The 18,826-nt window shown below is 36.8% G+C and overlaps 1 protein-coding gene across 2 annotated transcripts in view; it reads left to right on the top strand.

Annotated features, from left to right (window-relative positions):
• Positions 1-18,826, top strand: part of EMB3142 (nuclear pore complex protein (DUF3414)) — a 154,755-nt gene that overhangs the window by 11,224 nt on the left and 124,705 nt on the right. For both annotated transcript variants that reach the window (XM_077354708.1, XM_077354707.1), the window contains exons 11-13: positions 8,183-8,341; positions 17,626-17,742; positions 17,832-18,038. In XM_077354708.1, coding sequence (XP_077210823.1) covers positions 8,183-8,341; positions 17,626-17,742; positions 17,832-18,038 — 483 coding nt within the window. The remainder of the gene's footprint in view (positions 1-8,182; positions 8,342-17,625; positions 17,743-17,831; positions 18,039-18,826) is intronic.

Below are 18,826 nucleotides of genomic sequence, written 5' to 3'. Positions count from 1 at the left end.
GGAAATCGTGGAATGATCACATGCTTACATTTGTGGGGACATTACAAGATAACATAAATACCCATATGACTTAATGACATAAATAAGTGACAAAAAATCATATAAATGACACTAAAATAAAGCATGTAACTAATGTGTGATTCAACACCACGGAGATGGAAATCTGATAGTAGGAATTAATTTAGAATTCATAGGATAGAGTGATTTAGCAAGTTGCCAGTTTGTCATTAACCCAAAAGACTTGATCTTTGTTTCAAAAAGGATAAATATAGAAGTCTTTGAGCTTAGCAGCATCTCGAAAAAACTCAGTGGAGGCTTTCAAAAACTTTTTATCCCTTAGGATTGGGGTTAACACTATATTAGGCCCTTACAAATCAAGATAGTAAGAAAAATCAATGTAATGGGCTTTTTGGCCCTCCTATGAATCAATTTTATGGGATTTTAGGCCCTCTTATGTGATCAGTCTTTCGAACACAATGAAGGTTGAATTTCCCCAAATAACTTAAAAATATAGAATCACCTAATAACTGATACACGTATGGATATATAAAAATTTGAACATTAGAGATAACTTTATTGAGAAAGAGATAGTTACAAGGGCTTGACCATCATGATAATTGGTGTTAGTGGAGATTAGGGGCAGATATGAGAGAAGTGAAGGAGAGAGAATGAGTTGTAATGGATGGAATAGTTCCCTCTATGGGCTATTCCCGTGTATTAATGATAAAACCCTACTTGACATGAAAAATGCATAAATACCCCCAAAATACAATGTAATTCTCGTACTAGAAATAACCCTTATTTCCTACACCCTCTCAAGCAGAGCATAGATATCAATCATGCCAAACCTTGAGTCGTGAAATTAAACTGAGATTTCACAACATCTTTTGTTAAGGCATCTGTCAGTGTTGACTAGTAGACCAAAGAGAAGACAAATTTCCTTAGAACAAGTTCGCGAATTAAGTTCCTATCCACCTCAATGTCCTTCGTACGATCATGATTGGCATGACTGTTTGCTACGTTGATTCCACCTGATTGTCACATTACAACCATCTAGGGTATAGACCATATACCTGCAACTCTTTCAGAATGTACCTCAAGAAAAGTAATGCTCCCACTTCATGAGCTATAGCACGTTATTCTACCTCCAAGTTTGACCTAACATCCACAGACCGCTTCTTGCCGCGCCAAATAATGAGGTTGCCAACTACAAAGGTAGAATATCTAGTGGTAGATCTCCTATTATCAACGTATCCCGCACCATAAAATCGTAAAATACTTCTATCTTCAAATGACCATGGTTAGCAAATAATAATCCTTCCACTGGGCAAGATTTCAAAGATTGAAGGATTCTCTCGGTTGCTTCGAGATGAGGAATGAGAAATAAAAATACCCTTCTTGGGCCTTGCCACCTTGATTCCAATAAACTACTCGTGTTTACCTAGATCCGTAATTTCATCCTCAATGGCTAAAAGGCCTTCAACTGATGAATTTATGATGAATTATTTCTGGTCTCCACAATATCATCCACATGCACACTGAGGACTTTTTTAATTTGCACACTTTATTTTCCGAATTCAGAAACTTTAACCCTTGAGGAGCATACATGTAGACTTCTTCCTATAAATAAATGTGTAAGAAAGCAGTTTTTTACATCCAGTTGATGAAGCTCCCAAGACAGATTTGCAGCAAGAGACATAAAGACTAATGGAATTCGTCTTTGCAATCAGAGCAAATGTTTCTTTGTAGTTTACTTTATCCAATACTTTTGTGTAAATCATTTTGCAACCAGCTTGGCCTTGTATTTTACAACTGACCCATTAGCCTTGTGTTTGACTGTTTACACACGTGCTTCCCATGAGCTTCTTTCCTTTCGGCAAGTCCACTAATTCCCAAGATCCATTTTTATCAGAGCCTGCATTTCGTCATCCATAGCTTCCCTCTACTTAGGATCAACCACTGCCTTAGAAAACCTAAAGGAAAGAGACACAACGTGCACAGAAGACAAGAAGGCTCGATAAGGAGACAGGGCAACATAGGACACAAAGTAAATGGATTTCTTGGGTTATTTTCTTTTTGGCACACCATTTTATTGAGTTCTGTATGGACACATGCTCTGATAGATAGCAACATATGCCTCCAGGTATTTCTGCAGCCTTCCCTCAAAATATTCATGAGCATTGTCAAAACAGAAAACTTTAGTTCTCTTTTCAAACTGAGTGAGAACCATTTGATTAAATTTTGTAATAATTTGAGATACATCGTTCCTTGTCTTCATGAGATGCAACAAGGTGACATAAGTACAATAACCAACAAAAGTAATGAATTAGCGATAACCATCCACAAAGACAATAGTAGAGGGACCCCAAACATTAGAATGTGTAATATTGACTGAATGTAAACTTCTATTCATCCTTACAGGAGAAGATGATCTAGACTTTTAAGGTATGATTTGTGGACACGGACACGGGTGTCACGTGTCGACACGGAGACGGAGTGTCGGACACGGCGAACCCCCAAAATTTAGAAACGGGGACACGGCTAAAATAGAAAGTGTATATATGATACAACAACAAATATTAGTTATAGAAGAACTAAAAAAGAGTTTATAATAAAAGAACAATTAATAATAAAAGAGGTAAACACAATATGCAACAATAGAATAGAATGTCACACTTGAAACGGCAAAAAAATGTGTCAACAGGCCCACATTAACTCCAACACTTATAGCAGTAAATATAGAAGTGTCCAAAGGAGTGTCGACCAGAGAAGTAGGATTCGTACCCAGAGTTGGGGATTAGCGAATCCCCGAATCGCGAATCCAAACCGTGATTCGATTCGAATCCCCGATTCTGGGGAATCCCGATTCCCAATTTTGGGAACCCTGATTCCCAATTAATGAAAACCCCGATTCCCACTTTATAGGAACCTCGATTCCCAGGCGATTCCCTGCGAATCCCCAGCGAATCCCAACTCCCCACGACTCTCAGTGATTCCCCTGCGAATCCCCGACGAATCCCCCGCGAATCCCCGTCGACTCTTTGGCAAACCCACGATTCCCGCTTCCCACCATCTCAGGAGCCTTCGATTCCCGCTTTCGAATCCCGAATCGAATCTCGCTTTCGATTCCCGCCTTGGCAACCTTGGTGTCGACATGGGTGGACACGCGTGTCGTGTCGGACACGGCAGGACACGTGTGTCAGCAATAAATTCGAAGTGTCGGTCAAATCATAGCTTTTAAGCCAATTGCCAAAATTCACATTGTGGTGACTCATAAGGGAAAGATTTAAGCAAGTCTAGAAATTAAACACACAAAAATCGAAAAGAAACATGCCTCAACCTAACATGCCACACCCTAATTTGGGCAACGATCTCATTTCCACTACTCTGAAAAGCAACTGGGATCTAGTGCCCAAAATGTGGAGACCTACAGCCTTTCGAGTTACAACCTCTCCCAATCTTTCGCCTCTTCACCAAGTCTTGAAAAATAGAGTGGGTAGGAAAAACATTACACCACAATTGAGACTCTTGGTATGACTACTGACATTCAAGAGTTTGGTAGATAAATTTGGAACATGAAGAACTAATTGCAGGGATAAGCTATTGTTGTCGCTGATGGCCCCTTTACGCAAGATACTTGACAAAGAGCCATCAACAATTCTCACTCTATCCTTGTCAGATAATAAGCTATAGGAATCAAATAAAGAGGATATACCGGTCTGTGATATGAGGCTCCCGAGTCAATAATCCAGAATGAACCTGGGGATAGACTCACATAGAAGGGTAAAAGTTCTACTTGTCTGGGCAAACGATGAAGAGACATGTCTATCCTTTTGGATTAGGAGGCCACATAAGCGCTCCATCTATGCAGGTAGGTGTCGAACTGCTCGAAGGAGTAGAACCCGAAAGTGTTGTTGGCGTGCCCATGGGAGGAGCTAGATTGAGAAGTCCCTACAACATGACTTGAAGGTGATTAGCAGATTAGGCTTGAAGTGTCATGTTGCTCCTAGCATGTCTCTCTGGTATGACGGGTCTTGCCACAGTTTATCTCACTTGAGTTTATCCTTGTCATCAAAGGACTTGTTCTAGTTTCCTCCCCTGTATTCTCTGGGGCACCTGATACAGAAGCAAATGTAGAAGGGTTAGTCTGGTATGATAATAGACTCATGACCTTCCTCCTACCATCCTCACTCTAGACAAGGGAGTATACCTGCTCCAAGGTAGTAAGAGTGTCGCAGCCTACGATTCGACCCCGAGTGATGTCAAATGTAGGTTTAAAACCAGCTAGGAACCCAAATATGCGATTTTCCTCAACCCGTTTCCGAGATCGCTCTCTATCTGGCTCATTATCTCACTTTAGTAGCAATTCAATAAAAAAAAATTTGTCTTACTTTTGTAATATAGCCAATCTTGCCTATCCACTGATGTACATCTTTGCAGACTGGGCCCATTCCATATTTTTGGTTCCATCTAACGTCATCGTTGTGTATCTGCACATTAGGGTTATCACCATATGGACCTGCAGGAGCAAACCCACATCTCGGAGTCCTAGCATCCAAGGAGTTCACTTCAGATACATCCGGAGAGGACATTTTTGTTGTGAGATATCTTAAACCAACTGAAAGGGGAGATCCTTAACCCCTGAACGTCAGTAGCATAGTTTCAAAGCTCCCCCACGTCATCATGGACTCTCTCGAGTCGACTCCCTTTTACCTTGGCCGCGTTCTTGTTCAATTCTGTGTTTTGCCCTGTAAAATCAATAAAAACTTTTCTGACTCTCCTGAGTTATGACTGCGCCAACCTAGTACCCAACCACGTTGAGTTGAGTCGACTAGGATTTGTTTTGGCCGCATTTTGACCCGCACCCGTGTTTTAAAACAGTGGTCAGTAGTGTGAAAATCACATAGATTTTAGGAAAAACAATCCCCAGAAAATGGAATATGTAGCCACAAAAATCGATAGAACTCCCTCACACTTAAATGAAATTGAAAAATGAACACCACGACTGTGTTCTTATGAAAGAAAGTTCCAAAAGAGGGTAATCATCCTTCCCAACTTCTTCCAAGCTTAGCGAAATGTCACTTCAACCCAAAAAACGTGATTTTTTTATTTTCTTCTAGAAAAATCAGAAAAACATCAAACAACTTCTAAAAAATTCTTGAAAAATCAATATAATTACGGGAATGATATGTGCATCCAAGCCTTTTAGGTTTCAGACATATTCCATGGAAGTACGACTACTGACGTCAACCATATGACCTGCTGACATCACTAATGTGTTGGCCAATCAAGATCCTTCATTCTCTTGGCAAAATATGTGAAAAAGCCCTTAATCTAATATTAAGTTGGTGATGTTGGAGATTAGAGTAGACGGTGGGGAGAGAGAAGAGGAGAGAGGAAGCACTTGGAGTGAATGGAATAGTTCCTTCTATGAGCTATTCCTGTATATTAATGATAAAACCTTATGTGACATGAGTTACCCCCAAAATACAATGTGATGCAGGTGCATCTCGCCCAATGGCGCAGATCAACGGTCAAGATCATCCAAACAAGCCGCCAAGATTGACGGTTCTCATTGATTACAAGCTCCAAAAGAGTCCTACTTTAAATTTTCTTTAATTAGATTTTATTCTAAGGATATATGGTTTGTGAGCTAGAGCTCAGCCTGAGCTAGAGTTCACAAACCATATCTCCATAGTTATTTGACTCATCTAGTCCAATCATTTTATAGGTTATGGTTATGGTTAGGATTATAGGTTATGGTTAGGGTTATGATTTGTGGAGGTTTAAAATGGATGGCTAGAAAATGGGCTTCTATAGATTGAGTGGTTAGGATTATGGTATGGAGATGGTTTCTTAGGAGCACACAGTGCACACTATCTATGTGAGGTCCTATAGAATCAATGGGTTGGATGAGTCAAAGAACATGGAGACGGTGTATTTGTGAACTCTAGCTCACGAACCATGCCCCCTTATTTTAATTATTTTTAGAACTTTTCTTTAGTTTGGACATTGAAGAGTTTTAGAGATTTTAGAAGTTTGTTTTTTTAGCATAGCCTACATAAGGTATGAAGTGGTCATATGAGACTTTTTAGGAAGTTTGCAAGTATTATTGGTCAAATAGAATTTTAATAGGAGTAGGAATTCTATTAGAAAGTAGGCATTCAGTGGTTTCTTTTTAAAATTCTATTTTGTAAAGGAGACTCTCTCTCTATATTTGCCATTAAGGAAGGGAAAGCTAGTTTTTTATTTGAAAATAGCTTGTTGCCTCGTTGCCTTCGGAAATCGCCATAGAGAAGAGCCATCTGCTGCTCGATAAACATCTTCTTCTACCTTGAGCCCACCTTCAATAGTTTATTTAGGCTCTAAATCAGCCCTTCATCTACCCATCCAAACCAGTCAATAAAACTTCTTCCAAACCAGCCCTTGTCTCACGAGCATCCCTTACACCACTCAAACACCTTCCTGGCTTCTTCACATCACACGAATATATCCTCTTGTTCCAGCTGTATCTTCCAATAATATTCCCCATCTTAAGATCACCAATATCGCCACTCAACCTCCACCCTTTTCATTCCTTACCTAGATCCTACTATTTTACCCCAGCAGTCACCCTTTACCTTTGCTAGCCACAGCCACCTTATTCCTCCATATTCTCAGCCGACCCTCTTAATTGAAGCCCATAAACCGTTTTTAAATTTTACTTTTCACCAAAACCCTCTCCATATTGATAGTAACTTGTACTCTTTCCATCTTGTTCAACAGATTGTTCCCAACAGCCCCCTCATTCTTAATTTCAATATTATTCTCTCTATACCCATCAAATTCAAAACCTAACCCAAGAAGTTTTCTTGTTTTGTTCTTTAATCTCCATAACCAACCCTTTCCCTTCCTTTTCTGCCTCCGCTACCCGCCCCTGCATCACAATGTAACCCCCATACAATAGAAAAACCCTTATTTCCTACAGTAATCGTAAGCAAGATAGTAATACACAAAATTTAAACAAGACTACAAAGGAAGTTACTGTTCGATCATCAAATCCTGCCTTTATTGTCTCTTCTTGGAAAAAGGTCCTTTTGAAAAATCTGGGAGAAAGAAATTGCAATCAAACGACATAGATCAAAGATCTCCTCAATCGATCTGAAAGAACTTCTGATGTAGTTCCTTATGTTCCTCTCAAAAAAAAAAAAAAAAAACTTCTGATGTAGTTCCTTATGTTATACTAACCCACCTAATGTCATTCAAAGAATCTTACTCATCACAAAGGGGTATAAAAGTTGGCCAAAAGGTATTCAAAGTCTTGCTTTGTTGCTAGAACCTTGGTTCGCGTTTTTTTTGGAATAAAAGAACATTGGTTCACTTTAAATTCCTTAATCCTTAATATGCTTTACAGACCGAAAAAGGTCTGTCTCACCACCTGCTAATGATTTCCAGCAATGCCTCTCACTTTTGTTGCGCTTACGTTGCCCAAATACAATCCCTCCTAACTCAACCTAAGTATGCTCTACAGACTGTAAAAGGTCTGTCTCACCGCCTGCGAATGATTTCCAGCAATGCCTCTCAACTCAACCTAAGCTAATTTCTAGGGGAGGGTTACCATCTCTCTTTATCTTATTCTCGACCTCTTGGCTCATAATAATGCCTTAAAGCACAGATGTGCCTTCTTTTTCCTAATTTTATATTAGTTGTCTCTTCAACAATTGTATGCTATGTAGCCTAGATACTTGGTCTCTGTTTTGGGTATAAACACAGATTACAATTTGGTCATTTCTAGGTTGCAGTTCATTTTACGAATTGCAATTTAACAATCTCCAATAGAACCAAATTGAAATTTGAGCGTGCACCTGAACACATGTAGTTTCCTAATCAATTAAATGGAGCCAAAACCCAAGCATCGAGAAGAGAAATAAAATTGGCAAAACCCACTGTATAACGAATATAGATAAGTTGAACTTCTAATCCTTAATGACTAATACTGTAAACAAAAAATAACAAAATAAGATTATGTCATAGTTGTCACATTGAATATGATAAATTTCCAGGCAACAATTATTGAAAAACTGAATTCTCTTTGTTATATAGGTTATAGTAGGTTATAATTCATTTCCTGCACAATATGATTTTTTTTTTTTTCATTTCATTTGTTATGCTTCCATTTGCTTGACACAACACTATTTGATAGGTGAAAGAAATGAAGGAGAAGGCAACGAGTGCCCTCAGTCCATACCATAGTGTTGGGTCACATGACCTTATAAATAGCACTGATGCAAATTCACAACATATTCAAACAAGGTCTCAGCCATTTGTCTCACTTTTGAACTTGGTCAGCGAAATCTATCAGGTCAATGCATATTCTCTCCCTTGCTTGAATCTACTTTGTAGTTTTTCTGTGACTATATGAATGGATTTTGACTGGGATAATTATATAATGTTTTTTAACTCATTTTCATGTGAACATATGTTTCTTAATGCTATTGATATGCTGGTACATATGTATGTGTTTGTGTTTCTTTGTGGATTTTTTTTTTGAAATAGCGAAATATATTGATAAAACGGAACCGAGATGGTCCTCAGAATACAAAGGAAAGAAGAAAGAAGAGAAAAACAAAAACAACATACAAAATACAATTAAGGTGGTAAATAATCGAACCACTCTAGACCCTGCCTAATGACCCCAGATTTAGCTAGGCCATCAACTTCTTCATTAGCTGATCTTCTAACAAGGGCAAAAGAAATCTCCGATCCTGACACCCAATCCGATATCTCCTCAATAAGGCTGAGAAATCTCCATGGAGGAGGAGCTTTACCAGCAAGCCATCTAATAACATTGGAGGAATCCCCTTCCACAGTGTTACTTTGTGGATTATAATATTAATTAGACAGATTTTTTTTAAAGGATAATAATTGAACACATATTGTAGTATGCTACTATGCTTGTATGTTGGTGTGCATTAGCTTTGTTGAGTGACAGAAATCTTGAACAGAGGAGAGTGAGTACATGGGTTTGAGGTGTCATGATGCAAAATCGTAGGCATTGGAAGTTGTACATGCATCTTTTTCCTCATATAGAATTTGTGCTCATTCCAATAATGCGTTTCAGAGTAATTGTGCATTGGACTTGAACTTACAGTACTAGGACTAGGTCTTGAAGAACTACTCATAAGAACCTGTCAAAACTACTATCTTCATCAATTATATAACTATCAGTAGTCTCCTATTGAGGAGGGGAGTTGTAGTCACAACAATATCTTCTTTTCTTCAAAGCAAATGGGATATCCTCACGAAAGGTGACATATATGATTATGAATACAATTTCCTTATATCCACAGCCTTTTTTTGGGGATAATATATCAATATCCTGTAAGAGTTTTTGAACCTAGGAACATTTGAGAGACCTAATGATGCTAGCATAGTTCATGAACCACTCCTTAATTCAGCAAAGATGATTTGAAAGAAGAAAAAGGTCTATTGTTGAGACGACAAACTCGTACTCATCATCCCATCCTTGATATTTGATCCAACAGCAGCTCACTTTTTGAGAAGCTGCTGTTGAATCAAATATCAAGGGTGGTACTTCCATCGTACCACCTTTACCACCTTTACGTGTTTGTACGCCCTTTCACCATATAATTTCTCATTGTTGAGATCCAAAAGTAGGATGAAGGAGAGCAAAAACATCATGCTAACATAATAGTGGATCCAACTGTTGAAGTATACTCAACTCAACTCAACTGAACTAAGCCTTTGTCCCAAACTAGTTGGGGTTGGCTAATGAATCCTTAGAAAATTCTCATGAAGAAGGTGAAACCGTGAAAGAGTCTACCCGGCTCAAATTGACTAAGTCTAATCCTTACACTAGTTGGGTTTGTCTACATGGATCATTTTCTTCCATTGTCTCCTATCCAAGGTCATGTTCTCTGTTATGTTCCTAGACATCAAGTCTTTCCTCACTGTTTCTACCCAAGTTGTTTTCGGTCTGCCCCTTTGTCTTTTTACTCCATCAACTTGGCACGAGTCACTTCTTCTCACTGGAGCATCCAAAGGCCTACGTTGGATATGCCCAAACCATCTTAAACGGTGCTCTCTCATCTTCTCCTCAACTGGTGCCACCCCCACCTTTTTATACCAACACAACTGTTAAAGTATACATTTCATGGAATAGTGGTAAAGTTTACGGCCGGCTGCCAACCTGACCCCAAACCTCCTCCTTTATCCTGGCTTGGGACAGGCTGTGAAAAACACAGGCAGAGTTTCAACTGTTAAAGTATAAAAGATTACAATAACGCCCTCTCCAACTGCTTAAGCTTTTGGAGTAACTGGTTGTTTCACACCAACAAAGCTCCATTCATGGCAGAAGTTGGTAAGCTGGGTTATTATGATTTATAGTGGTTTTTAATTATTTTATTTTATGTTTGGGAACTGTTTCATTAGGTTTTGGTACGCCATATGAAGAAACGTGAATAGTCTTTTTCCTAGTAGGGAGTTTAATTTTAGAAATTTTATAAAATATATTTTTTCCTTGTATAGCAACATGTAACATGCTATTTTTATTTTGGGTTGCTCTATAATCGAAATTAGGCTTTATTTGGTTGTTCTATGGGCTGACATTGGTCCCATATCAATGATTCATCCAAGTGTAACGACCCGATTTCCTACCAATCAGGTCGCTGCGGGAAAAACAGATAAAATCCGGTAAATTTTTTTTAAACCATAACAACAAATAGCGGAAGCGATGAGAATACTGTTCAATAAATGACCATCCGTAATAATTTAAAACATCCATTCCCATAACATTCATAAAAACCATCATCTCAAACTTTTATACTTAACCCAAATAAATTAGAGTCTGAAAACTAAAACTAATAAAAATTTCAATTCCAAATAAAATTAAAAGACTTTGGGTTTGACTATCGTATCATTCCCCAACTCTCGACTTCAGCATTTCCCATTTCCCGTGTGGTTCTTTATACGTTCTCATTGGCGAATGCTCCTTCCCTGTCGCCTACATTTCCTGTAGGGAAGGTGGGTTAGAGCAAAGAAATGGAAATGCTTGCACAGTAGGAAAAACAAAAATAATATGGTATTATAACACTAATTATTACAACAATGAAGTAACGTAAAATGAACAGTTGCAAGCTTCTTAACAAGAATTCAGAATATTAATCAACTTAAGTTAAAAATGTAATGCATGAATAAATGATCAGCCACAACATGCAACTCTTCATCCCCAGTGATCATGTGACGTACTCCCATATATTTTTTTCTCATCTTTGCTGCGGTGGCTTTATAGCCTGGCCGGCAATCACCAACCATCAAGGACCCTCCAACTCCCGATTGGAATTTGATCATCTCTAGGATTTCCCTTGGGTCACCTTATAGGTTTCACCCGAACATGCATCGCCAGCCAGATGTCTTATGCTCTCGGTCTGTGTAGCTATAAGGTGGATTTTCTTCTCAATCAGTTATTTTCTTGATTTTCTTCTCAGTAAGTTATTCTCTTAAGTTTCCAGCAAAGACAAACCTAGTTTGTGTTGTTATAAAAAAGGTTTTGTCCCAAATCAGTTATTTTCTTAAATTTTCAGAAAAGACAAACCTATTTGGTGCTGTTATCAAAAATGGATTTTCATGGTTTTGTGAGAGGATTTGGGTTTAGATACCAAGAACGTCTCAAAAATCTAACAGATTATGCATGGACTCAAAGCCCTATAAAAAATCAATGGAAAATATAAAAAAACTAGGTTTTCGGCACTTACCCGAATTGCGAAAGAAAATTGGAGCGAAGAAACCCTAGATCTCCCCCTTATTCTCTTCTCCCTTTTCTTTCTTTTCTTTCTTTCTCCCTCGGTTCCCTCTCTCTTTCTCTCGGCTCTCTCTTTATCTCTCTCTCTTATCTCTCTCTCACTCCCTCTTTTATCTCTCGGCCAACTCTCTCTCGGCCAACTCTCTCTCGCCCAATCTACTCTCTCTCTCTCTCTATCTTTCATATATATATATATATATATAATATTAATAGAGATTTTGGAGAGAAGAATCCTCCTTGCTGGGGATTCTTTCCCCAATAAAAAGATTACCTATCTATATATCTTTCTTTATTATTGGTTCTTTCCCATTTCTTAGGATTTTGTTTATTGGCTTCCTATTTTTTATAATTATCACCAGATCAAAGATAATTAGAAAGATTTTCTTTTCTCTTTTCCCCTGTTCATTTTTTTTTTTCTTTTCTCCACAAAAAAAATTAGTGGGGCCTACCCAAGTCATGCGCACGCCTCCAAATTTTGGGAGTGTGGTGCACATCCCAACTTTGGGTGGAGGCCCAAAATTTTAAACTATATTTAATTTGGATTCCAAAATTTGTGGTCGTTACAGTAAAAGGTAATTTGGGCCAATGTATATGCGAAGTTGTGATGTACTTTTCAAGAGAATGAATATTGAAAGTTTTTTCTTATTGTGTTTTTCAATTCTTTAGCAAGGTTTTTGTACGTTGGGTGGTTTCCTAGTAGTTGCACCCAATTGGTAGCAAAGCAAGTTCAATTCAAAAAATCATTAGAAGATGATGACATCAAAGCAGGCCATTGATCTCCATTGAAGGCTTGTTAAATTGGATTTGCAAAGGCTTGAACAATTAACATTGTTTGTGCATTCACCTCATGGAGGGAAACTAAGGAACAAAGATGATGCTGATTGAGAATTGAATGATGGAGGATGCTCCAGCATCAACCTTTTTTTTTTTATCGACTTGGGGCTCTAGTATGTGAAGTTCTACACCGTGATGATTGTGATCAAGGGTGAAGTTATGATGAGGATTGATTTGTTCAATTCATAGAAAAGAATCGACTTAGGAATACAAGACTAATTGAATTCAATGTAGAAGTGTCTCTAGACGAGGATCATAGATGAGATGATTCTCTTGTCAATTGATCAAAGTGAAGTGTTTGTTGATTAGGAAGACACTTGTCACTTCCAAAGATCATTAATAAAGAGGCGCAATAGTTTTCTAACATCTTTCTAAACAGACGAACCTCAGGAGGAAAAGTCCATGAACTCATTATTCAGGGAGATCGTTGACAAATTAGTGACATGCACAAACATAGTAATGTCAAATTTTAAAACTTACGTCATCATTAGTTGGACCTAACATTTCAAAAGTTGAGGCATGGGATGCGGCGTTCAACCCTCTTAGGTGAGACGTATGCATTACTATTTTCTGAATTTTTAAATATAAAATATAATTAAATAACAAAAATAGAAAAATTTAAGAAAATGCCAAAAAATAACTATAAAATCTAGAAAAAAATATGTGCATCATTTATGTTCAGAAATCAACCAACCATCATTACACTTATAAAGAAAAATATGAACACATATCTAAATGATATTACAACAATTGAAAGAGCCACACAATCAATTGATGGTTTGTTGGCCATGGGTTTGCAAGTACTTACCAACCAAATAATATAGAGCAGAGAGGCTAACAAGTTCGCATACTCAACACCATAAAGACAAAAAATAAAAATATGAATGATTGTTCGGGGCACGGACTCTATAAGTCGGGGCTGGAAAAAAGAATCGTTTGGATCATCCAATAATGTGGGCACCACTGTATTTATTTTGGTGTACTTGCATGTACATGCGGGCATCTTATAATAACTTGGCATTTAATACTGATAAAGAAATTTACATCTATAAAGTATTTAATAATTATAGAAAATTTTACCTACAATTTAAATTATAAGGAGTTTACTTGGGAGAACTAACCCTCTGATTCGCTGTCCATTTTAAAATTATACCGATCAAAGTGTTAGGATCATGCCATGGAGATTGTTTTCAGGGAATGTCCTATTTATGTCAAGCCCAACAAATGAATGGTGTGGATCATCTAATGATGTAGGCCTTGTACTTGCGTGTATGTGCGGACACCATATAAAAACTCTTCTAGATAGATATATCACATTTAATAATTAATAGCGGGCGATGATATTTTCACCCCCTGCAGTACGTATTCGCCCCCCTTTTAACGTGATTTGACATAAAAAAGCATTAAAGTTGCCCACTGTTCACATTATAAGGGGGGTGTGCGTACTGCAGAGAGGGTGAAAATATCATCCCCCTTAATAGCCCTTAGATCGATGTAGATATGTAAATATATTTCTTTACCTATGAAATACCTTATAAATATAAATTTCTTTATAAATATAAAAACTCCTTATACTCAACTCAACAAACCCTCTGTCCCAAACTAGTTGGGGCAATATAAAAAAAAACTCCTTATAAATTTCTTTATAACAGTTTAATTTCTTATGCATATAAATTTCTTTAGACTCCATATTGCATGAATTTCTGCATCTGCATTGTCACAATCCCCACTAGGGCTTGTATATGATAGAATAACCTGAGTTTTAGAATTGGAGAAAACTCCCCCATGAAAGTATAAAAAAGTCATGGTAGGATTGTTAACACAACTTGCAAATATAAAGTTTCCTTTAATTGTCAAATATCATATTAAATGTACTTTTTTTAAGAACTATAAATGTAAGTTTCTTTAGAACCTTTTACCATCTTATGAGACAACATGAGGAAATGCACAATCTTCAATCATCTTCACATACAGGAGTAAATTTCAATTGTTGCAGCTATAACCTCTATACACTTACTCATCCTACATTTGTGTGGCTGTATACATTTTGAGTTTAGAATGAACCTTTTTGTTCTTGACAACCGTGACAATGTTAGGCGTTCGTTGTTGTTAAATCATTATGGATGATTGTCATGCTTCTGTGATGGTTTTAAGTGTGTATTTGGCTGATTCTCGCATTTGCTTAATTTTTATCTTAAATTTTCATCATTTGCATGATCATTCAATTTTTTGCATCATTTGCGTATTTCCATACGTTTCTATGATTTAATAAGATCTCCACCAAATTTAGCAACCGAAACTGACAAGTTTCCGTTTCTGTAGCAACTGAAACACATACCGAAGCCTTAACATGAAACCTTGGTTGCTAGAAGAAATTTGTAGAAGAAAGATACGAGTAAAGTTGCTAAAAATTATAGAAGAAATTTGTGCTTCATTTTTAACACAATATCATCATTCAATCATCAATACAATAACAAAAGAAGTATCTAAATATCATTACTAAGTTACTGACCAAGTCATAGCTTCAAAACTCCCCCGTGTCATTGTGGACTCCCCCGAGTTATGACACATCGATCGAGCATTCAATCGCGTCAACTGAGTACTCGATCGCGTCGGGGCAAGTTCCTTTGGCCGCGCTTTGACCTGCATCCACGTTTTGAAACATTGGACTCAATAATACAAATTCGAAAGAAACTAAAGTGATCAACAAGTTTATAGTACAATCCCCAATTTGCGACATAAAAAGTACAAATACACAGTACCATTCAAAAAAAAATAAAAATGCAAATACAGTCATAATCCGTCAAATACAATAATCTATGCCCTTCTCGTCAATGTTTTGAAAATCGGAATTGAATCGTAAATTTTAATAATGGCCGAATCATATCAAATCGTAAATCGTACGATTCATTCATATTTATATTATATAATATAGAAAGATCATAAACAAATCAGAGAATAATTAAAGGGAAATGATTTCAGTGCAAAATGTTTTGATAAATATGCGCTACACATGTTTGTCGTGTAGTATTTAAAGGGCTTTAAGAGCTTTTTGAGAACTGTAATATTCCTCTGACAGCCCTTTAAATGCTACATGACAAAAATTGGAGTGCTTGTTTATCAAAACATTGGAGCGCAGAAATCATTTCCCTAATAAAATAGCCAATTATTAATTTTTTCAAAACAATGAATTTGAATAGAAACTACCATGATTAGTTATTTAATATTATAAGACAAATATCTATTATTTGCTAACAGACTTGTCACATACCAATCATCTATTTCCTATATTAACCCATGCATATTGAATAATACTCTTAACAATAATACAAGACAAGATCATATTAAAATCCCAGTTGGACAACCAAGAGGGGGGGTGAATTGGTTTTCTTATAAAAATTTTACCTTTTAAAAACTTTTGCTATTAAGATTTCTAGTGTTGCTTTTAATAGCTTAAACAATAGTAGATTGATTAGCAACACTTAACACTCAATACTAGTTAGTCCCTTGCTAATCCCTAGTTACTATTTGTTTACTTAATCAAGGCAAATTGATTGACTTTAAGACAATAACAATGATAATCATTAAATCCCTAGTTAATGCTTGATTAAGAAACTATTTGGCTAACTTGCAAGATGTATATGCCTAAATCAAAGTTATGCAAGTGAATCATTCAAGAACAAGATAATCCCAGTCACAAAGAAAGCACAAATAAAAGAGTAGGGATAGAGAGAGTGCACCAAGAAGGAGAAGAAGATTGCACGCAAGATTTAAAGTGGTTCGGCCTTCAAACCCAAGGCAAGTGCCAGGCATCCGTGGTTCTGATATAGTTCGGATGTAGTGGATGAGGTGTTGAACGTGTCAACACCAGAGAAATGTACATGGTAAAAAAGAGATGTGATGCCTTGTGGCAGGGTGGTCCCAACATCAAAGGAGGCGAAGAGATGGAATTAAAGTGTGCCTGTTGGTGGGGACCAAATAATAAGAGTGTTGGTCGGGACCGAATAATGAGGGACATCCATATCAAACTGACCTTACAATATATCCGTATCTGTCCCATATACATATCTGTGCTATTTAAAATTAGCTTTTGACCATTTTATGGAGTATAATATTTGATTTTGAAAGCAGTTTGGAGTAACTTATTCGTAATAATACTTGCTTTGCTTCATAATTTCTTACACTTATATACACTTTTCACTTAAAAAAAAACAAAAAAAAATTCTTATACACTTAATACTATAATGCTTGAATGCTTTTTTGGACTATTAGAATCATGGTTTCAAATTTCCATTGAAACCAATGAGAAACGATCGATTTTGTTTCCATCCCAAAATTGAAATGTCCACCAAAACCAAAGCCATAAATGTATTAGTGGTATACTATACCAGCTTGTGTTGCGTATTTATATGTATATGAATTGAGTGTGAGACATGGTGTATGTATTTTGTATAAATATACACACACACAATATATATATATATATATATATATATGAATTACATCTGAAATGTCATATGCGTTGATAATTATCGGACATGTACCACATGGCATGTCACGAGGAGTTTGATGTTAAACCATTATGAGTGTTTTTAAGTTATCTGATGGTTTTTGAAGTGCTATTCGAGTACTTTCTAAAGTTTCATCTTAAGTGTTCCTCATTTGCCAATGTTTTCATGCATTTAAGTGATTGTACTGGATTTCCACTGAAATTTTAATCCGAAACTGACATGTTTCCATTTTCATCATGACCGGGGCACATTCCGAAACTGAAACCCAAACCTTGATTAAAATGCTAATGTAATTATTTTCTCCAAGAGATGGTAGGCCATGGAAATACTTACATGTCTTCGAACATTTTTTATTGTCTTGTTGGATAATTTTGATACCAAATCTATGAATCTCTTGGGAATCTTTCGAATTCTATTTTAATATTTTAGTTGCTCTTATAAGTCCTGCTGAATCTGTTATGATCTATGATATGTTATTAGAAGGAACCAGAGCTCTTGTCTGGAAATGAGGTGTTGTGGACATTCATAAACTTTGCTGGAGAGGATCATACTAACTTTCAAACGCTCGTGGCTTTCTTGAGAATGCTCAGTACCTTGGTAAGCTAAAAATGCCTTTCCATGTAATACATGCTTTATTATAGGCCTATCATATTTGCATTATTATTTAATGTATTGTGCCTTTTTAGGCTTCTAGTGAGGAGGGTGCTTCAAAGGTTTTCGAGTTACTCCAGGGAAAAGCATTCCGGTCTGTAGGATGGAATATATTGTTTGAATGTTTATCTATTTACGAACAGAAGTTCAAACATGCTCTCCAAAGTGCTGGAACCATGTTGCCCGAGTTTCAGGAGGGTGATGCAAAAGCACTTGTGGCATATTTGGATGTTCTTCAGAAGGTTTTTACTTTTAATCACTGGTGTTAATTTTAAGTGATTCTTAGAATTTCCTCATAGCTTTATCTACTAGGGAGTTGTCCATAATTGGATATCTTGTAATGGGTTCTAGTTTCTTTGAGCTACTTTGGATATCTCTGTTTTTGCTGTATTCTCTTTGATTTTGGTAGTTTCTAGTTCTTTGTTGTATTTTGCTTTATCTCTTTGCTGCATGCACGCACGCACAGTGGGTCACATTTAATAGGATGATCCAAACCGTTCATTTGTTGGCACACAACGTAAATAGCCTGTACCCCGTAAATCATCTCCATAGGATGATCCTAACCGTCTAATCTGTGTAGAGGTTTCTATAATGTGCAACCTTTCTACAGATCGGAGGGTTAGGATCATCCTATGGAGACGAATTACGGGGTACTAGCTATTTACGTTGTGGCCCAACAAATGAACAGTCATGATAATCCTATGAAGTGGGCCCCACTGTACTTATTGAAAAATATTGGAATTCGGATGCACATGCCCTATAAAATCTCTGTATATGTCTGTGTTTATCTGTTTCTCTTTCTGCACACACACACACACACACACACACACACACACACACATATATATATATATATATATATATATATATATATATATATATATCTTTTTGAATGGTTATATGCGTGTCTATATACTTATATTTACTTATCCCTTGTGTTTATATGTTGCTACTCAAACTCTAAACTGCACTTTGTCATCTTTGGGTAAAACTTAAGAATAAGCTTGCATAAAGATGTTGAGTTAATACA

Source organism: Tasmannia lanceolata, unplaced genomic scaffold (genome assembly GCF_043159265.1).
Source record: "Tasmannia lanceolata isolate RefF3 unplaced genomic scaffold, GAP_Taslan_0.1 ptg000015l, whole genome shotgun sequence".
Lineage (NCBI taxonomy): Eukaryota > Viridiplantae > Streptophyta > Magnoliopsida > Canellales > Winteraceae > Tasmannia > Tasmannia lanceolata.
Note: the sequence above shows the minus strand (reverse complement) of the source record. Positions and strands in the feature narration are given on the sequence as shown.